This window comes from Coloeus monedula (assembly GCF_965178545.1).
Source record: "Coloeus monedula genome assembly, chromosome: 1".
NCBI classification, from domain to species: domain Eukaryota; kingdom Metazoa; phylum Chordata; class Aves; order Passeriformes; family Corvidae; genus Coloeus; species Coloeus monedula.
The window spans coordinates 40223340-40246302 of NC_138781.1; the positions used below are offsets into that span (position 1 = coordinate 40223340).

The 22963-nt window shown below is 37.0% G+C and overlaps 1 protein-coding gene across 15 annotated transcripts in view; it reads right to left on the reverse strand.

The window, feature by feature from the left end:
* Positions 1-2365: 2365 nt before the first annotated feature.
* Positions 2366-22963, reverse strand: part of SLC4A7 (solute carrier family 4 member 7) — a 94123-nt gene continuing 73525 nt past the window's right edge. For 8 of the 15 annotated variants that reach the window (XM_082288481.1, XM_082288477.1, XM_082288473.1 and 5 more), the window contains 12 exons: positions 22605-22850; positions 20198-20303; positions 18227-18388; positions 17205-17318; positions 16588-16749; positions 16079-16330; positions 13809-13877; positions 13204-13377; positions 12722-12853; positions 11883-11974; positions 10004-10111; positions 2366-6826 (listed from right to left, as the gene is read on the reverse strand). In XM_082288481.1, coding sequence (XP_082144607.1) covers positions 6745-6826; positions 10004-10111; positions 11883-11974; positions 12722-12853; positions 13204-13377; positions 13809-13877; positions 16079-16330; positions 16588-16749; positions 17205-17318; positions 18227-18388; positions 20198-20303; positions 22605-22850 — 1699 coding nt within the window. In that variant the 3' untranslated portion in view covers positions 2366-6744. Of the gene's footprint in view, positions 11656-11882; positions 11975-12721; positions 12854-13203; positions 13378-13808; positions 13878-16078; positions 16331-16587; positions 16750-17204; positions 17319-18226; positions 18389-20197; positions 20304-22604; positions 22851-22963 lie in introns of all 15 variants that reach the window. The other 7 variants (XR_014226721.1, XR_014226722.1, XR_014226723.1 and 4 more) reach the window with 7 other exon arrangements.

The window sequence follows — 22963 nt, forward strand, 5'->3', positions numbered from 1 at the left end:
TAGCACCATATCCTGGGTGAGGGACAGGGGTAGACTAACAGAAAAATCTCCATTTTCCTTCTATCAGCCAGAAACCTGAGAGAAAACAGACATTAATATTCCCTTACCTATTCTCACAGTTATTTGACTCTCTTGTAGTCACCAAGTTCCCACCCCATGTTTCTTCTTCACTCGTGCCAGCAGAAATTTCCATAGAGCCGGGCTATTCACTGTCCTCATAACTATCCCCCTGCTATTACAGCAGCCATGAGGAATGTGTAAGAAACACACCAAACAACACACACTCAGCTGTGCCGGATAATAACTGAGATCAGACAACTCTTTTAAGGGACAGAAACACGTTAAAAGAAAAACGTCTTTACAGCACGGTCTCATTTAATTCCATTTAAAGCAATGAAATTAGAGCAATATTAATGCATTCATTTTAATTAGGGATAATTACATTTAATTAGTTATGTTGATTCAATTACATAGGAAGAGAGATGCATTCTGATAGCACTGGAATGCAGGATAGGACAAGAAATGCTCCAAGAACCCTGTCAGAAATGAAAGAATCCACATGATGAGAAACAGGAGACAAAGGTATTACCCCAGACTTGATCTGTGGCCCAGTCTATTATCTGTCCCAGAGACATAAGCACATAAGCTTCAGAAGGTAAAAATAAGCCCCGAAATAAACAAAACCAAAAAGAACTGTTGGAGGATAAATCTACCCCCACCGACTACAGTGTAATGGGCTCTTCGATAAGATGATGTCCCACATTCCTTATAATCTTTATTAGCAAGAGCTACCACATATGGATAGTTTGTAAGCCAACTATTTGCTCGGTGTTCCCTTGAATTCCTTTCTTAATCATTCCAGTAGCCAAATTCTACTGTCTAATCATACACAGGATAACAGGCTTAAGGTGGATAAAGCAGCACTGGATATGTTGGCTTTAATAAGACTTTTGATTCTCTTGCTTAATAGGAATGTATCGAATATCCTATCTAATACCACAAGCTGGGTCAGATGAAGGTCAGGTGAAAATTCACTCCTTAAAAGAGCCATTAAAAATATATTATTGTCAAAACAGAAATGGATTTCAAACACAGTCAAAATGATAGCAAAGGAAGCATCAAAGGTGACGAAAAATTCCCAAAAGGTACTTTTCCTTATCCAGTCTGACAGAAAAAAATTCTGACTGGCTTCCCCTCCGTTCTCAAAGACCACGGCAGTCATGATAGATCCCCACCAGTGATAGCCTGTGTCTGGGAAATTGTACTGAAGAACCCATACAGACAATCTTTGAAGAATATTCCTTTCATTTTATTAACTGAATCGATATGGGAATCTGTTTGCTATACACAAAAACTTCCACACACATATATGTATCTCAATCTTTCTTTAATAACTTCTTTGGAGATTCTCTAAAGGTTAACTAGTGTAAGGTTCCTGTTTTCCTGACAAATGAAAACATTCAAGCTACTGCTGTTTTGACGTTGTTTGGGGTTTTTTTGCTTTTTTTGTTTTCCCTCTGTACCACCCAATTCCATAAATGGCCAGGCCTATTCTCAGATTCCTGGATGCACCAAATGTCAGTCTCTGGGCTAATTTCCAGAGCATAACTTTTCTCTGTTCAGTCTGCCTAAATCCACCCCGTAAACCTGCAGTTCACACACGTAAGAAAAAAAAAACGAAAAAGGAAAAAAAGAATAGGGGATTTCGGAGGTCTGGTGAACAGCTCAGCATCAACTCGAGAGTAACACGGAGATCTTTGAAGTTCACCCTCTCCACCCTCGCTACCAGGCAGACCTTTATAGGGATTTATATCGCTATGACTTAGAGCCTCTGGGAATCCGAGATTGTTCAATGCCTCCTGAAAGCTCAGAGCTGCTCAAGGTGCAGGGCCGTGGAACACGTCATTAAGTGGAACGGGAGGAGCATGGGGACATTGCACCGCCTTCCCTATCGTTCCCTGCCCTCGACTCGACCCGCCCCTCCCTTGCCTTGCTTTGCCCTGTGTTCCCCTTCCTTCCCTCCGTTCCCGGCGGTGCCTCAGCGCCTCCCGCGCCCGCCGCGCGCTGCCCCCGCCCCGTCCCACTCACGCCGAGGCGCGCGCCCGGCTCCGCTTGGCGGCCCGGCTCCGGCGACGCTCCCTCCGCCGGGACGGGACCTTTCGACCAATCACCTCCCCTCTTCTTGAAGGCGCCGGGCCCGCCGGCCAATCGCGACCCGCCGTGCTGCGCAGTGCCGGGCTTCCCTGGCGACCGCTTTCGCCCGCGCCGTTGCCATGGGCACGGGAACGCCCCGGCCGGGCCCGCCCCGCAGGGTCTCACCCCAGCACCCCCCGGCCCCCGGCAATGAAAACAGAAGTGGCCTGAATAGAGTCCAGGAGATTGTTTATTGCTTTTACCAACTTTCTGAAACGTTACAAAAGATAATTTTATTCTAGCAGTAATTAAAACAACACAAAAGGCTGAATTTTTCACATTAAAGACAAGTCTGAGAATTGTGATTTCTGTATAAACTGAATATTGATTCTAGAGTTGGAATAATGTTTTCATTTGTTTTGGATTTGTTTATAAAGTAATAAAACGCCACTGTAATTAGAAAAGCAGTCATAAAAAATTCGAACCATACCGTATGTAATCACATTTCAAATGAAGAGTATTAAAATCAAAACTGCAGTTCAGCTGCAGAAGCTGAACCTGGAAGACACCTTTGCACAGGAGCATCAGCAACAATAGAAAGGAAAATACTATAAATGATGTGTCTTTCCAATAAAATCATTTAGAAAAGTATCAATTTTCAAACTCATTCATTATTCCAAATAAATGTCAGCAGATACTAAATTAAATATGAAAGTGTCTTCAGGTAAAGTTCAATGCCAACTACAAAGTCCTTTAAGTTTTCACTAAAAACATTATAAAATAAAATTGACAAACTTACTGAGCAATTTGCTTTATTTATAGCACTACACTTATGCTGACTCAAAGCTGTGTGCATCTACAGTCTTAAAATTTGCCATAAAATAAATTACTGTTGGTATAAATAAAGTATTTCCCATGTTTTACTGTACTTGATAATTTTGTCCTAGATGAGTAATTAAAACATTACTAATCATAAGAAAGCAAAAAGAAAACTAAGCTCGCTGTGGTGCTCGCCTGACAGATGACATTTGTGAACTGAAAGTCATGAACCATTTACTTTATGATTTACAGAACCTATGTACAAGACAAACCCTTTAGAGTGGTGCAGGCTCTGCGACGTGACACCCATTTGTTACAGATATATTTTACAGCCTGTCAAACCCCCTTTGCAAAGGGCACGAATTAGGAAGTGACCATATAAAGACAGAGATGCAGGTGAAGCAAATGATAACTTACAGGAGAACTTCCATTAAATGCAGAAAAAATGGTCAAGATACTTGGCTGAAAAAGATCCCAAACCATTAGGGCACCAAGTTCTACCCTGACAGGTTTTATGATGACAAACTTGGCAATTTGGAACATTTCAAGGAACAATCGTATAAAATATTGTGTTATAGCTGCAAAATTAACCTAGGAGGAAACTCTCGTTCACTTGGGCATATGTAAACAGAATGAAAACGTGTCACTGTAATACATATGAAAATAGTAAGAATGAGTTTTCTAGAATATAATTTAAACATAAAACTGCATTTTAAGTGATACATTTTAGATGATAATTTAAATGGAGTGGTCAAAATTAAGACCTACATTTAATGTAAACATTCATATTTATAAATAAATTAGAAAAAAGAAAAAAAGGAAAAAGAAGAAGGAAAAAAAAAAAGAGGGACTTCCTGAGGTGGCTCTGCAGCCAGGTACACAGTAGCAACTAAGCTCCATTCCAGGAAACCAAGGCATCTATAAAAAGTGCAGGGTTGTACATTTTCCTCTAACTGTTGGAATGGAAATCCATTGGCGTAGTTTTTACAGGGCTTAAGCCCTATGGAAAAAAAAAAAAAATCAGTGCACAGCAATTATCACTGCTCTTTTGCATCCATTAAGGCAAAACATGTATCTACATACAATAAACTACATTCTTAGCTGTTTTAATACTATGTGTGATTTTAAAGCAGAGAAGGTATAAAATGAGCAGTGAAATCACTTAACCATACATTAGCAACAGGGATTTATGCACTTAATACCAGACCTTCTCCTGTTCATATGGGAAGAAAGTGCAAATGTAACTATTGCCCAAGAACACTGGAACTAAAGGTCACTGCAAACTGGTTTGCAAGTCATGGTATTTCTGGCACTGATTAAAATATCTACACAATTAAATAAATACTGTGATTAGACTTGTGGGGCTTTGGTTTTGTTTCCTTTCAACTTTACTCAAAATATACCCACTTCCTGTAATATTGACTGAAACTTAACCCTTCAGAAGCAGAAGCCAAATACGAGGTGTGCAGTACCATGGAACCCTGATTTCCAGCATTAAAGAGTTAGAAATCCAAGAAGCTTCTAGTAATTTTTTGGGTCTTTGGAAACTGTTGCAAGACTGTGAACACAAAGCGTAAAATACTACTGAGAGGACAAAAGTACTGTGTTGTGGGTGATGCTACATAAAATGCTCAGAATATCTCTTCCCTCCATGATTCAGAGCAAGAGGTACTTAGTAGTCAACTACTGACATGCAGATGGTGTTGTGTGGGGTTTTTTTAAATAAGGTAGAACATTTTGAGAAACCATGTGCTGTAGTTTCACTGTATCTCAGTTTGATCAGAGGGAAAACATGGGTTATTTTCTGAAAGAGCATATAGTCAAACTAAGGCACAAGCTACACTACTATCTAAGAATGCAGGTCATTACACAGTGTTGGTCAAACTGGTAATGCAGACCTCACTTGCTTTGCCACTGACCTGAGCCTTTGTTATGACAGTTTGGATACCAGTATTTGTATTGCTGTACACTACGATTTCCTTTCTTTAAACTGTCTTCTCAGAATCCAGTCAAATGAAAAAAGGAAAGAAAAAAAAAGTTATATAATTGCAGCACATTTAAAGGGAACAGTAACAGTCCATGTAATGTAAATACTATTTTTAAATGTTTCTATTTATTCCCACTGATTGCTTTATTTTTGTAATATACAATTACCTTCTCTACAGGTGACACTTGGCTGAAGAGCACCAAAATTCCACCCCAAGTGGTAGTTTCAGATAAAGTCTGCCCTCCTCCAGAATCAGCTCCTTTTGCAATAGTTGAGAATTTTATCACTTGGTCCATGGTAAAACTCCCAACTCTGCCAAAAGCAGAATTAAGTAAACAGCATCTTCTAATATTAAATGAGCACAGATTCTAATTAAAGCCATTGTAATGCATCCAGAAAGGGCTAGTGGCAATTCAGAAGGTAAAGATATAACATTGGAAATTAAAGCCAAAAAAAACTAAGGCATAAGGCAAAAAAGAATTAAGAATGGACACTGTGCAGGTAAGTGATCAAGATTTTCATTTATATATAAAATTCTCATTATTTCAAATATTATAATGTTAAACACTAGAACTTGAAAATGTAAGTACAATAAATGCACTGACTGCATCTTTATCAGTGGAGTCCCCAAAAAATCCCATTTACTTTAATAAATGAATATTTATTTTTTCAATTCATCTTACATGATAAAAATTTATACTAATTAAAATAAATAAAGTGTTTAAAAATAAGTTGGTGTGCTATCATATATGCCCTTTACAACGGAGAGGATCAGAACTGTACATACAAATACCACAAGCAATTAGTAATCCATAAAATAATACTGATCACAAACCTATTCCAGAATTGAACTACAGCTAATTTAACCAAATACACAGTAAATTTAAAGATTTATTAACCAGGAAATATATTTGATGAAGATATGAAATACTCTAAAATCTTAGAGGTGAGTAAATCAGATTCTGAAAATCTATGGGGAAAAAGTGTAAGCAAAAACAGGAAGAAAAGAATTCAAGAGTACTGACGTGGTGAGTACTTATAAATTCCTATAGACCAATTGCTGCCTGTAAATCCAATTTATATTGTGTAAACATGGAGTGTCCAGAATGGCAAATACTGACTTGGGACTGTAACTACCCATTACTGCACTCATACTGCTACTGGACAATAATGAAAACTCAAGAGAATTCAAAACAAGAAAGAAAGCAGCACACCAGGGTATTTAGATACATTTTAAGGCTTAACTAACCACCTGACTTAGGGCTCTACGCCATTTCTGTAGAATAGGAGAGACATAATCCAGAAAACACTAGCATGGAGTGGAGACATAAAACACAGTAGTTCTTGTCAACAGCACATTAATATTTGTTCTATGAAACCATGAAAAAGTATACCCTGCAAAAACAAGCACTAATTGCCTGCATGGAAAACAAAACTTCTGTAGCACACATTATAAACAGAGGTATTGCAAAATTTTAAGCAATGTGGACCAGTAATCATCAGCAAAAGCTGATGTAACTTTTATGCACATATTGATTATTGAAAATAATAAGCATTCATTACAGTCTTCCTATTTAAAAATGAAAATAAAATTTCCAATAAAATAAATAGCTGAAGTGTGATTACCACTCATCTTATTTGTTGGGAAAATCTTCGCATTATGCAAGCATATCTACAGTGCCCTAAACAATGGCAGAAATTAAATATATGTTGCTCCTTAAATTGGAAATCACACTTCCATGGTATAATATCCTACAGTGATATATATACACACACAAATACACGCAATTCCCATTGGTTCCATTCTATAAAGATGTTTCAGCATCCACGTATCTCACAACACGTGAATTTTCCACTTCGATTTTCACACTTTCTGGTTTTTCAGGGCTGTTTGAAAACAAAGAAGAAAAGGTAAGGTTTGGTTCACTTTACAAAAGATTAAATTTCAAACATTTTATACTTCACAATGAACACTGAAAGTATTTACATAAGGATGCTTTGATGATGATGCATTTCTATTGCATTCTAGTAATTGTTAAATACTCTTCACAGGAATAGTACAAACAAAGAGAGAAAACACCAACATCTCATCCATAAATACCTATCTAATTCCACTGTTTTTATTGATTAGAAACTGTTAATGCAAAGCATCTTTAAAAACAAACAAACAAACAAACCCCCAAGACAGCCTGCAAAACTGTCTAATTAAAAATACCAAAAAACACATAACAAGCAATATTACTAATAACTTCTTTATTCTTGGGCAGGGAAACCATCTGTTCACAAGAATGGGAGAACATTTCAGTCTGTTCAAAAGGGGAAACCACATTTCCAACAACAGCAGAGGACAGTAAGAAACCTGTGTAAGTGTCCATTCAAGTGAAGCAGAAGACCCTAAAGACAACTGACACTCTTAGGGACACAGATACTGAACAGTCCCTGACTGAAGGACAATAAGGAATGTCCCAAAGTAGTTGCAAGTCAGTAGAAGACAAAATGGAACAGCATAACAGGGAGGATGAGTTTCAAAAGAGATGACACATCTGTAGGGTTGCTCTTCAAGGAAAAAAAAAATATTAGAAATTCATGCGAAGAAAACTTCTGAGTCTCCTTAGAAAATACAAGTGTGCTGGAACTCCACAGAGTCTGTAAACTAAGCAAGATGGCTGAGGTAGAAAGACAAGGCAATCAGGATCAATTCAGAAAAGGCCAAAAAAATTAGAAACTTATCTTTTTAAAAATATATTATTTATAAGTAAATCATGCCAACCCACACAACACGTCATCTGGAATTATAGAAGACATGCTTCCTTCGAATTGCATTAGTATTTGAATATAAATCTGAAAAAAGCAGTGCCTACAGAACCATTTTTAGCACAGCACTAAATGTCTGTCTGTACCACCAGATCAAGACAGTTATGCAGAAAAACCTTAGCAGAACTGATATAGGTAATTTACTGGGAATTACTTTTGACTGACCAGTAGTGATGTCTCTGAATCTCAACAGCCTGAAAAGAAAGTGTAGCAAATACCTCAAAAGAGCAACCACTTGAGTTAAGGTTCAAGAAGCCTGCCTTTCAACATTTTCCAGATTAATGCAATATCAGATTGCCAGTTAAAAAGCTGGTTTCTGGCACCAGTGGTTTTGATTTTCCATTTGTGGTTTTAGCAAGTTCCCTACCAAGATGGAATTTTTACTGTACTGAGCTCAAGCAGGGTATTCCATAGAATCAAAGGGAAATATCTTACAGCAAAACATAACAAATAGATAGTATAATAAAGGCTAAGCAGAACAAAAACCGCTGCAAACCAGTCAGAAGCCTGATTTGCTAGTGTTGCATATAATTCCATACTAAGTCAACCTACTCAGAAAACAGGAAAGTGAGAGATGAAATTGTACTAACTTATAACTGCCTGAAAACCAAATCTCAACATCTTAATTCTCCTGGAAAAAGACATACAGGCCTGTATCTCTTCAAGCCTTATATACCAATGGCTACCCAATGGCACTAGAGTCATCCACAAATTCTGTAATGGCTTTCTGAGAATTTAGCAAGAAAGATTAAATAAGGAGGGTATACTGACACACATGCTCTATTATCGCTTTAATGCCTCTATTATTTGTCTTCTTGATGGTCTTGCTTGTGTGGTACTCAAGTTTTAAAAATGTTTTAATTAAACATGTGTTTAACATTTTAAAAATGTTTAAACAATACACCCTAGACAGTCACTGGAAATGGTGCCTGCACTGATGAGTCTCTCAAGCTTTTCCTCTTACAATACCTCAAAACTCTGTCTCCTTCACCCTTGACTGACCTGCTGTCTGGCCAAAACAAAGCATCTTTCCATGCCTAGTTCAGAGCGATGCATGTGGTGAACAGACAGATGATATACAAGTGCTAAGTCACTACTAGTGTTTCCAAAAGTACCACAGATGGCTTGAACAGAGCCATGAACAGAGAGTAGGAACACTCCAGCCTTGGACAGAGTATGAGCACTCCCTCCTCACCATGAACGTTTTCGCTGAGATGTAATTTTATACAAAACCTGACAATTTTGTATCTCTGAAATATGTCTTCCTCCAACAGAATTGGCTGAAAGGGATCAACCAATAGAAAATGTATACAACAGACAACAGAATTGCTTAGGTTTAGTTTTCTGAGGCAAACATGCCCATTCTCCTCTTCCCTACATAAAAACTACTAAGCAACAGCTGCATGGATGTGGAACAGTCCACAGATACCAGTCCCTATAAATTACAAGCCTTTCAGGAAGTTGGGGATATTCCACTTAAGTATTCGTGTTTTGGCTTGTTTTCCTTGATAAATTCAGGGAAATTCTTCCCTTGATAGATTCAGCCAGACAGGGAAGAAATTAGGATAGAATAGCAGAATGATTCATCACACACAGACTTTGTTCTTTGACGGGGAGCTCACGAGAGAAAAGGCTACTGGCCAGCACAGAAGATGCGTGTGAGTTTACAAGGATTGTTCACAGCACTGAGGACTCATGATCTGTCCATGTACTTCATTCAAGTATATTTCATATTCACTGAAGATACTATCTGAGACAGGTTTAATTTTTAGATATTGAAAATGAGTTGAGGAAAAGCAAACCAAGCAACCTACCCACCCACAAAAACATAGGGCAGATCCTAGGGCAGCACAAAGCAACAGTGAAAGTGCTGGACTTACCTTTTATTCTCAGGGGCATTTGTATTGTTGAGGATCAAACCACTCCCATGCTCATATACATTCTAGTACTTAGAAACCCTAAGCTCACCAGAGCAGGAAACACTTGTATTAAGCAAATAAATAGTAATTTTAAAATTACTATTTAAAATAATATGTTTAATAAAATAGTAATGAAATAATTCCTTATAGAAATTGATAAACTTCAAAGTAAAAAGGGAAAATTAAGCTCAAATTCTTCTAAAGTAAAAAGTCAGTAACTCAGATTTATAAACCACATCTACTCATTTTTTTTAGATACATTTCAATAAATACAAGTACAGCTGCTAAACACAAGACGATAGTTAGACAATGTGTGAGTAATTATAGCTACCTCAGGTTAGCTCTGGTTACTTTGGCATTCTCAGTATTCATGGCAAGAGCCTTCCACTGTGCAGTTTTGGCCATTTCGTCTGATATGTTTACAACTGAGGGATCAGTGCTAAAGAACAAACATACTTTCTGGTTAGTATTCAATTCCTTGCAACACTATTATACTTACTGTCACTCATCATTTACATCAGTTGGGCCTTCTTTCAGTATTTACACAGCCACAAGTTGAGTTCATCTCTTAAAAGTATACTTCAACAAAAAACTGAAAATTTAACACACTAGCACTACCATAATTACATAGCATCTCAAACCAGTTTTTTACACAGATACCAGTAAGATATTGAAAATACTTGAAAAGTAACCTATACCTAACTTCAGAAAATTATTTTGCATGCCCAGAAATAATGGATTGAATCACACTGTTGTGCTAAGGCTTTCATGAATCAGTTAAAACTTTAAGTGGCTTCTAGGAAGTAATCAAGAGCAAAAGAGCAAAGGTTAATAAGATTTTTTAAATTCAGGTGAGATTTGAAACTACTAAAAATCTAGACATGCAAATTATCTGGACAGATGACAAGTTTGGTTTTTTTCTTCCAAAGCCTTATTAGACATTTTGCAAGGTTCTTTTGCTAGACCACTCCCCTCTCAACTGTTGCAGAAGATAAGTTTACCCTCAAAGATGGTAAGTTTTTAAAGCCTACTTCCACTTTTGTCCTCCACACAGTTACATGTACAGCAGACTTAGGTGTTGCCTGTAGGTCTGTTTTCTGTTCTGTTGCATATTTAAACTTCATAATCTACCCCAGGTCATCTGTAAGTTTTTCAAACGGCAGAAAAAACTTTCAAAGCCATTTTTCCTCAGGGATCCCCACAAGATACAAGGCAGCAGAGTACATACAAAACAAATGCACACACAGTTGATGAAATCACAGTTCTACTGTGAGAGCAATTAGCAACTCAAATATGTTTTTTCAAAAAGCTTGAGCATTTTCATTTGAGTTGCTTAAGTCTGATTAAGCCTGCTCTCAGAATAGACAACAGCACTCAGCAGGAATATCTGTCTAATCCAAATTTCTGCCTATTCCCAGCTCTCATCAGGGTATATCTGGTACTACCCTAGATCCATAAGGAAGGCCAATTTTTAACCTAGGAACCCTTATTATTCAAGAGGAAAAGAAAATGTGTAAGCTATTTATCTGTGACATCTTCAGGTTGTGTTGGAACAGTTGAGAGTATCAGACAACTCAGCTAAATACAACCCCAGTAAGGGAGACACCAACTGAAACAAAATGCCTACAAAAGCTGAAAGAATTTCCATGACTGAAACTCCAGTACTTCCTTTTCTGGAAGAGAACCCATTCTCACATTTATGTTCAGAAAATAACTTTTAAAAGTAAAAATGGTTGCCTGTAAAACAGATTTTTTGTACCACAGAAATTACTGACTTCAGCCCTCACTTAGGTAAACCAAAGAATTACACACTTAGATTTCTTCTGAAAAATCCAAGTGGCTGGTAAACACATGGCTCAACTGATGCTATTAGTTGCTTAATGCTCAGTATTTCATGCACAGTAGCACACAAATATTCTGTAGAAACTGACCAAGGATGCTTCTTCACCTCTAGTACAGCTGGTCAAAATTGAGTCATCTGATCTGTTCAAGATGGTCAGGTAAATTTATAATTAAGATGCAGTTTTAACGAACAATGCAATATAAAAGTACTAATGTAGCACCATGAGATAGATCTTCATATTTCGTAATCATGGCTAAGTTACAAGCTTGGGGAAAAAATTATTTCAACTCATACACAACCAACTTAATATAAAGCAAATTACAGCATCTGATACAAGAACCTTTAACAGACCAACATTATTTTATACCTGTATTTCAGGCTTTTTACAGGAAAATCCAGATTTGCTTCTCCATATGCAAGGTGTACACTGTCATTGTCTGAAAACATTCTCTCTGCTTCCTGTAAATTCCAAGTTAGAAGTTTGTAAAATTACTCGCAGAGCAGAAACCGAAGAAGTATCTCATGCTGACAGTTATTCCATAGGGGTAAGAGGTACTTCCGTGTAGGTACCACAGCTGAATGCAGGAGACAGAGCTTATGACCTTTCCTCTTAGAAGTGTTTTACTAAGACATGGGAGACTGGGGAAGTAGGGTGTTACAAGCCTCGCAAGGAATTCAAGCTAGGTGGTGTACATCAAGGCAGGACTTTTATAGAGAAGTTACAGAAGTTATACTACTGTATTACTGGTAACTAGCAGTTGCTTTTTATGACAGCTTCACAAACACACATGAGCAAAATGTCCCTGATACTATGAACAGTTTTGTGACTGATCTAAGCAGAATAAAGAAACCCTACTCCACTATGTCACTCTCCCTCTCCTTTCTCTCCATTTTCTCTCCTTCTAATCTGATGAAAGACAAAAACCCCAACTTTTTTGTGTTAACAGCTGCTTCTTTCCACTTTGCTTGCTATTCATCACAAATAAGAATCATAGTTCATAATAGCATAATTGAAACAGTGACTTAATTCCTTAACCACCAGCAACGGTTCCTCTAATAAAAAATTTCTTCTCATCAGTGAAGAATTTCAAAACGTGTATCTGGTACATAAGGTCATATGCTCAGGTCACATAAAATTCTTTTAAATTGCTTTAAGTATTTCCTAATAATTTACAACATGCTCAGTTTGATTGTTTTCACACTTACTTCTTTCTCTTTTATCTTTTTGTCATCTTCTGTCTTCTTTTTACTTTCTGGCATAAGATCATCAAGCCAGCTAAGCTCTTTTTTGGTGAAACATAAATCCATGAGCTTGCGAATGAACACTAATGCTAGAACCTAAAGGGAACCACAGACGAAATACTTTATATTAAACTGTTTAAATGAACAAAAAAGCACACACACTTTCGGTACACTTAGAATCTCTAACTGAAGCCTTTTTTTCTAGTACTAGATTTTATCTTACCACAAAGTTACATCATTTCCACTTTCAGTAGCTAGTCACAACTGAATTGCTTATTTTCAGGAAATCATAAGTCTTTGTTTCAAAAGTGAACAGCTTGTACTACAGGGGGGGTTTTTTGTTTCCTTCCCACTCCCTTCTTTCTTAGGGCAGCAAACATCTTCTGAAGAGATCCTGAATACATGGAGTCTTGTTTTTTTATTAGCTGGCAAACCAGAAAACTTACCATCATAGGGAAAACAACAGCAGCTGCAGAGGCTTTAATCACCCACAACAAAACTAGACAAGTGAGCTGAACAACTGTGAAGATATGGACCTTCCAGAGTGGCACATAACGTAGATAAATCAGGTCAGGTTGATGTTTGGCAGGCATTCCAAACAGTTTTATACGGTCAAAAAACTGCATGGAAAATAAAATCATTCTTCAGTTAATTATTTTCTGCCTTTCCAGAAGAAAATAAACATTTTTAGGGGACTACAGAAATATAAGCTAATCCCAAATAAAATACTAATGGAGGACACTGAACATTCAAGTGGATGGAACTGGGAACTGTTTTGCTGATGTTGTCCCCCCCCTCACTAACAATAAAAAATTCCAGAATATTTCAGAAAATTCTTAGCTACACTACTAAAAGAATAAATAAAAAAGAACTGACAAGACACAGTATTGTAAGAACAAATACCTGAACATGACACTCAGGAAATTATCCTACGTGCTATTCAGATAATATGGGATAACTTTACTGTGGCTCACATAATGCAGGGTGTTACAGTTTCCTTTTCATTCAGTGTTAAACAAAAGCAAACTGCTCACTAAAAATCAGACTTTACCTGAATGCCTTTTAATGAAGATACTCCCATGTAAAGGAAGACACCGTACAAAACTGGCATTGGAATAAACTGGGGAGGAAAAAACACCCACAGTTAAAAGTGGAATCAACGTAGCATAAGAGAGCAGTCCATATCAGTGAAAGGCACAGACCAAGTCATTTTTTACTTTATATTTTACTTAAGTGAAATCTGAGGGCCTTTAATTGAAAAGAATACATATGTATCATTGAGCAGCAAAAAAATCTAGAACTAACATGGCTATCACTAGGATACAAAAGAGGATAAAAAAGTACTTCTGCCTTGACTGCCCATTCACTCAATTTTCTAGGTTGCAACCAAGATTTCTATTCGTGCGAAGTATACTGCTTTATGTTGCTATTTGATAGGAACTGTATCAAGACTACTGTATTCTGTACCACTTCATGAAATTGCCATATTAAGTTTTACTTTTGAACAGTTGTGTATCTGGAGCGGACAATACAAAAACCTCACCATACCAACTGAGCTATGAAAATCTGCTAGTTATTCAGAGCTAAATTTTGCTCCAGTAAGAAGATCAATTTAAAGCTTATTAAGAATAACATTTACAATAATTTAAATTGTAATATATAATAGACAGCTTATATAATTTTGTACAGTATGATTTTTATATTTTTATATAATTTAAAGCTTACTAAGATAACAAAGTTGTCCACTGGTTTTTCAGTGGAACTTGCATCAAACCTCTGCAGGGAAGCCTTCCTTGCTCCTGAATTCATTAAGCTTCCAAGTAAAGGACAGCCAAGATACAATGGGAAATCTTAATAAAAACTGCTGCTCTCGAGACTGAACAAAAACCTTTATTTAAACAGTGTGGAATAAAACTATGCCTTAGGGATTCATTACTGCATGTGTGTGTGAGTGGCTAGTGTCTTCACTGTAAGTTCTATACTTTGATCTAGTATCTTCTACTGCATTAAATCAGTACAAATCCACACACGGAACAAAAGCACAGCAATGGCTCTGTTCTCCTTACTTCTTTTAAACAATAACAGTCATTCACACTGAAAAAGAAAAACATTTCTTAAAGAGCAAAGAGTAATAACTCCATTCCTATTAGCCTGGGTCCATAAAAAAAAGTATTAGTTTCTAAGAATCAGATGTTAAAATATGGGGTTTAAAACACTTTGCTTCAGCAATCAGCACTTTTAATTCCTGCTTTTGAGCAACAATAAATCTACTTCAGTATTTCTGCTTTTGATTCTGATTATTCGCATTATACAGCTGAGCTCTTGATAACTTTTTAATGAGAGATTGTCAAATCTGAATACTTAATTTTAGTTTCAGACCTTTACATTCTTTAATAGACATACAAATGGTGAACTATTTAGGATTTATAATATGTAACTACTTATTAAACTATAGCTGTATGTTTACAGGATTATTCTTTCCCATCATCTAAATTTAAGAAGCTACATTTCTTACGAAATTACTTGTGATCTGTCTTTGTTTAAATAGACTTTTACAAAGTTCTTTAAAGGTACCAGCAGTTATGCAATATCTGCACTTCTGGCAACAAAAAGACAGTTCTTTTGTTTCTCCTTTTAACTACTGGATTTGAAACAACAAAGCAGAAGTTGAACAGATTTTAGTAAATCTGAGCAAGAATCCAACTGAACTGAGTAATTTTCTTCCAAAAGAGTCTTTGAAAAGTGACTAGGAATATAAATTAAGAGCTAAAGTGTAATCTGATGCTACAACACAACCAGCAAAATCACCATTACACTGTGATGATGCATAAAGTAATCTTGACACTCTAAAAATCAAAGGATGTTTAATAAGCTGAAGAACAAGAAGTGAACAATGTCACTTCTCCCTTTTAAAGCAATGTTTCTGTTCCTTCTGCTATATTGTATTACTTCTACTCAAGTAACTTTACATCTTTATCACACTCCTTTTCTCTCTCCATTTATGTACTCACATAAAAACCACAGTCTTTAAGTAACAGGAACTCAAGAAACTAAAAAAGAGCTGGCAAGAAAATCAGGTAACACAGGAAAAGGTTGTTTTCTTCACTACTCACTACATTCCTAGCTGTCTCAGATTTCATTTTCTTGCATCCTTCCACATTGTTTGTATTCAACTAACATCTGTTGCTAAAAAAGCAATTTGAGAATGAGTCCAGGCATATCTTACTTAACATAACAGAACTTCCTAGCATTATGAAATGCTAAATCACAACATTGAAATCAAAAGCACAAAGAAAATATTTTGGGAAAACTGTCTTTTACCTTTAATACAGAGGTCATGAACACTGACATCCCCATCAGCACAAAAATCATCAATCCTGTCACTCGCTGCTCCCGGATTCCCAAAAACTTTGGTTGTTCTCCTGGTGCTGAGCATTCAGATTCAACTTTCAGGCTGTTAACATGACTTATGGACAGGACAGTTGCAGCAACAAACCACGGCAAGCCCATGAGAGAACATATTCCCAACATAATACCAACCATGAGCAGATCAAGATGATAACCACAGCCTTTCTGTAAAAATAAGCAAACAAATAACTTGATAAACTTTCTATTTATATGATATCATATTTCTAACTCAGCAGGTGAATAACCTACAACTACAAAAGTCAGATACTTTGAGAGTGTCCACAAAATTATATTTGCTCTTTATTAGTCCATTTATACATATATTTAGTAGCTGATGGTAATTTCACAAATTTGCAGAATGAATCTGATTTAAAATAAACCTGACGTACAAAACACTTGACTTCCGTAAAAATTACTTTTACCTTCAGTTTATGCTCTTTTCTGTTTATAATAACGGCTGTTATTTGTTGATCCATGAAAATGAGAATTGTACAGAGTAAAGCAGGAAGAGCAGCAATCAAGAGGGTCCACCAAGGATTGCCTCCAAGAGGATCTATGAACCATCCTCGGTCTTTTCGGGTGGGCTGAAAAAAAACCCCAACCCATCAACAGTGAGAATTAAATGACTAAAACAGACTGCAGATTTTATCACCACAAACAGCTTAAATGAACAACAGATCATTCTCTTAAATGTACATTTAGGTTGTTTTCCAGTGGCTTTGACCAAAAGACTGATTTGGCTGTTGCAAGTGAACATGACATTTATATGGAAAAAAGTAAAACAAATCCATTCAGTTCCTTTATTTTTGTACATCTGCACAAAAGAATGCTTCCCTTTCATATTATTTCAGTAATAATATGAAACATAGTTTCTTCTGTCAGATGAAACATAAATCCAAAACAGAAGAGGAACTACTTGATCAACTGCATTGTAATCAAAAATGAGAAATTTCTGTTTCTATACAATTCCGTTTTTCTACTGTTCATAAAACTGCAAGCATTTTAAAAGTTACATTTTTCAAAAGTTTTTATTTCTTACTTCGAACTTCTCTGGAACAAGAAGCTTAGGAGAAGGTACTCCTACAAGATAGTCAATCAAAACCATGATTACTATGGTCAGAAACACTGCAAAGTCACTGATGGTAGAGCGCACCTATAAAGAAAAGACTTGTGTTACGCCTTGCTTTTTCATCATTATAATTTGAAAGTCTGGAAAGTCGATTTTTTCCCCCATAAAAGGGGAAGTTTATTTATATTATACTGCACCACTGAACATTATCCATTTTTTCTTGTTACTTTAAAATTCAGGGTGCCTGCCAGCATAGTATGAAGTTGCAGAAGACAAATATTTTGTACAACTGTTCACTCATTTAAAGGTGGTCTACTGCAAGAGGCAAATTACTTCAAACAACTCCATCATCTTTCTCTCCCTTCAATCCCACTAGGAGGCTGGGCCATCACAGCTAGTCCTTGGTACCTTAGGTCAATAATATTCATACATTTCATGTTTTAATTGATAGCAGGTGGATAATTTGCAATACATTCAAATTACCAAAGATAACTTTAGTAAACATTAGAAAGACATTAGAAAGACCACTTCATTTTGCCTAGCAGAAGTTACATAAATCACTATAAGAAGAATCATCACATTAGCATCTATTAGAAATAGTAATCCCCTGAGGAACCACTCAAAACCCAATAGACAGCAGTAGTTTAGGGAAAGCAATCAACTGTTTTGTACGGCTAGGTGAGGAAAAGAGCAGTAATATTATCTCTACTAATGATACCTGGCAATATCCATTAATGTGCAGAGATGGACTACTTAGGTCTTTCAAAGTTTAGAATACCTTGTTGTAACTCTACCAAAATACAGAATAAGCACCAAATTTTCTGCAGATGATTTCTTTCCTCAAATGTCCTAAATTTTGTAATTATTAAATGATTTTTGGGTTTTAATTTCCTTTCCTGTCTTAAAAGAAATCTCTCAAGACAGAATTCAACTCCATTAAATGACACCGAGGTATGTATTACAAGATAACAATAGTCTCTTATCAAAATTACCTTAGTTGGGAAATAGCGTTTGGTCTTGAATTTCTTAAGGAAAGAGGAGAGGAAAAATGTTGCGAAAAATAGTATGACAGACCAGAAGAGAACATCTGGAATATATGGTCCGTGATGGCCACAAGCTGATCCACGAAACACACCATGAAATTCTAAACATTCCTGCAAAGAGAAAAACTCTTCATATGTCTGTGTTTTACTCATTCAGTGCATTCAACCAAGCTTCCAACTTTTCTATAATAAACACACTTGAGAATGTTCATAATTCCAAAAAGGGGGTTCTTTCCTTTATCACTACACCTCACCCGGAAAAAACCAAACGTGTGCTGTCTGTTCCAGAAAAGCCACAGTAGCCACCACTGATTATTTCAGGATGCCAAAATGCTGGGAGATGCCCAAGAAGAAACAGCTTATTTACAGTCACAGTACTCCTATTCTGTTTTACAAAGCATTGCAAGATTGCCCAGGAAAAGCAGAATATCCAACATCGACTTTAAGCTAACGAACATAAAAAAGGATCTCCTCAGTTTCTCCCAACTCTTTGACTTTGTTCTGCTCAGTTAAAGGAAAAAACATACTCTTATAAAGTAAGATTACCCAAACTATAAAAAAAAGTTTCTAGCAAATCAAAGAATGGATTTGAATAAAAAAGGAAAACAAAGTCAGATGATACCTATCCAAAAGACTTACTGAAATGCAAAGCAAAAAGTTAAAGTAGACACATGGAGTACAAATAAACAACAAGCCAATACATCAAGTAACTGGAAGCAGCACTGCCCCAACCTAATTAATTTATTTATTTATTGAAAATTTAACTTATGACAGAAATTCTTGCTACTACCAATCTACTTTGATTATAAGACAACACCAAATCCTGGATCAGTTCTGTCTCTCAGGTAAGACTAAAGATACTTTAGAGGATGAAAAGGCATTTAAAATAAATAATAAATATAAAGGAAATACAAAAACTAAGTTCAAAAGAAACTGCCATCCTAAGTGATTATGGTAAACTAGGAGCCATTGGTAGCACATAAAAAACAGTACTACTACAAGTCAAGTAAAGCACTGAGGTTTTACATGGAACTTCTGCTGTGACATTTCAGTGTGGATGTCTAAGCTCAGACACAAGGGGAGCCCATACGCAGATCTCCACTGCCATTTTAGACAGCCTCAGATGGCCAAAGTAGGCACACAACCCAGCAAGCATAACAAAAACCACAGCAGATCCAAATCATTCAAGATATGTGTGGGAATCAGACGCATGGGTATGCAAAGTGGCTGCACACAGCTGCATTTATTCCACTGCAGACCACCCAAGAAACTACTAATCAGCAAAAGCGTTTCCCCCCAAACACCTTCCAGAGTACTTCCACATGGTAACTTTCCTCCTCTTCACCTATCCAGAAAATTAGATATTGGTATAAAATATCCACTTCAGAAGTTAATGCTTTCAAGCCTATTCCAAACAGTTATTTTCAATTTCCAATAATTATTTTCTTCCAATCAAAGGTAGTTCCTTTGATTGTTGCAGTTTTATACCAACATCTAACAAACTAATGAAACATGTTTGCTACCACACTAACTACAAATTCCATCATCACATCATATTAAAAATATTTCTTTCAGAAACTGAAAGAAAGCAAACTCCTGTTTATTCACTGCATCTTATTCACCTGCAGAAAAATGACTGTGGTGCCTAAGAGCATTAAGGTAGCTACCTCAAGCAGACATTTACATTAGCATTTACTTCCCTGGACTCACTTATTTAGTCCTACAATGACTGTTTAAAGCCTTATGGAAGAAAAAAGAGAGTTCAAAAATACAGTTTTAAGGAAAACAGTGCAGGTTCAATTAAAAAGAGAAATCAGATGAAAAAGTATTAATCAAAACTGGTACCATGCAGGTATTTATTTTTTATACATATGTACATACACATACACAGATACCTACACACAGCCTTCAGATACTCACGGAAACTGTAAGGTTACTCCATGCTATATCTTCCCTAGACATATTCATACTCCTCCACACACGCAATGTTTCATTGCTTGGTTTCTCAGGCTCAGAACACACACATCTGAAAGGAAGAAAAAAAGTTTATATGCTTTTAAGCCATATGTGCCAAAATGCAGCAAAGTGAAGCAAATTCAAAAATCCTGAACAGTTTAAACCAGACTTTATCCCAAACTTCTATGGAAGAAGCAGAGAACAAGGCTTTTCCTTACATCACATGGCCTAGGACTATTGGGAGGGTGGCAGAAAAGAAGAATCAGGTCACCCTCAAGTAAGACACCATGTTTGAGTATGTAGTGAGCTAACTGAAGATATAAATGCTTACAGTGCTCAGCTTTAAAGCGACTGTATACATACTTTTTAGCAATATTTTTGTAGAAGTAAAAATGCCCCTCTCTATTGCAGCATTCTGCAAACTTGCACTGTGGAATCCTTCTGTCAGGCTGACAGAAGTACACATCAGATTAAAAAAAACCCCAAAACACAACAGACTGAGTATTGATTTAATGGGATGTTTTCAAATAAAGCTAATCAAGTACCAATTGGAAAGCTTAACATGTAAACATTTATGTAGAAGAGGAGAAAAAGGTAATAAGCAAGAAATAAGTCTCCTTTTTCTATGAGATTCACTGAAGACACTGAAAGCAACCCCAATGAACCATGGAAGGGAAGCTCTGCATCCTGATAGTGTGAAGGTAAAGAAGGACAAAACTTAATGTGCACGGGCAAAAAGAACCTAGATTTGAAAAGCACAGTGTTTGGGGAATTTTAAAAATACTAAGTAATCAAATTTTCTTTTGTTAACTGAATTCTAAAGTAATAGCAAAAGGAAGTGGGAAAGGAATGGAAAGCTATAATTCCTACAAAGTAGTTGCCAACACAGAATCATCAGAAGAGAAAGGAATTGCAACCATAAGCATGATGTGACAGAATGCATCATTAGTTGTTGGTCAAGGCAACAACATAAACAAGCATGCTGAAGGAAAACTGACAAATTTCTCAACAAAGGCAATGAAGATAAAGTATGCCACCATGTAGATAAGCAGAAATCCAGAAAAAAACACGGAGAAAAATGTAAGAGTATTTGAGATTGTCTTGTGGCTCAATTAACTGAACATGCTTGTTCTGCACCCTTTTCCCCACTTTTACAGACTGGGGAGAAAAAGAAAGTGAAAGGAGGAAAAAAGCAATTGTGAACAGCTGGATCCCCTACAGCTTTGTGAGAAAAAATACAGAACAAACCCAAGCTGAACACTGTGGCATGTCCCAAAAAACGTGTGACACCACAGAGCTAAACCAAATCAAAATCCCACCTTCCCCTCTCCACCCTCATGGCCTGCCTGTGGCAAAACACGATCAGGCGGCAAGTGCCAGAAGACCTACAGTACAGTTTCTGCCAGATCAGTGAATTTACCATGCTCATACAGGAGTCCAGTGAGGACCCAAAGCCACTGAAACAGAGGGATGAGCAGCCAGTAGAAAGGGGAAAATAAGGAAATTAATATATTCCCACAGCCCACTCCTGGCAACGTGGCCTGCTCTTAACAGCTGTTAAGACAGGAAAGTGAGTGTAAATCTCAAGTGTGAACAGAATACAAGAAGCAGTCTGACAGGGTGTTTGCCCTTTTCCCCTGAAGGAAAGTGCTGAAGAAACACTGAATGATTGTAAAAGTGAGCAGAGATCTTGGAGGGGAAACACAGTAGTCCAAACCTGGTTTGACACTGCTAGAGGTCATGCTGTGTGCAAGATGATCACTGTCCTGGCCAGGCAGAGCAGCTGCCCAGGAGGACAGTGAGTCCTGCTCTCCAACTAGGGAATAACTGCCCAGTGCAACAAGCAGGGACTCTCACCCCAAGTGCATGGACATGACCTCGTTGGGGGTCCCTCACCCATATTTTGACCACACAGGTACAACTAAAGCTGGAAGATGCACATCTCCAACAGGAAGGCAGCACTAGCATTTATATGATTTCATTTAAACAACGAGAAATTAGCAGTTTTTCTGAGCAACAGTAAGCAGGATCTCCATCTGGCAGGTGTGAGCTGGCAACCCAATTCATCCTATTTCATGAAACTACACCTCCTAGAAGTGCAAGGCAGAAATCCTGTTCTGACCCTTAGTAAAGCTGCAGTTAAAGCGGGCTTTGTCATAGCCCCTTATCCCTTCCAACCACCCATAGCTAACACAGAAAATTCAATTCCACAGCATCCTGAATAGACTTTTTCTGAGGTTTCTCACGCCCATACCACCCTTAGCATTCCTCCTACCCTTCCTGGAAGTGGCACGCACTGCCATTCAGTAAACAATATGTCTCTCTCTATTTTCCTATTTATTTCACTAACAGATAGAAACTTGGTACTTACGAATATGAAGTCAGTTTATCCAAATCATTGTGCATATTGAAGGCATACACTTCTCCCAAATGAACAAGCTTTTCCAGTGCCTCATAAATAAATATGATGCATATAAGTGCTGCAAAAGCTTCCTCAGTAAATCGAGTGATGTAACACACGAGGCTGCTGGCATCTGTGGCTACAAGCACGATGCATAGAAATGCAGTCCACAGACCAATGCTAGTTCGCAGGGAGAGGTAGGAAAGACCATAATCCCTGCGTGAAGAAACAAACAAAAGGCATTAACTGAGCCAAAACCCATCTGTACTGTATTCTCTTTGAAAAGACACTGAGGCCAAGCTTTATAGGTATTTAGCACGTTTCTCATG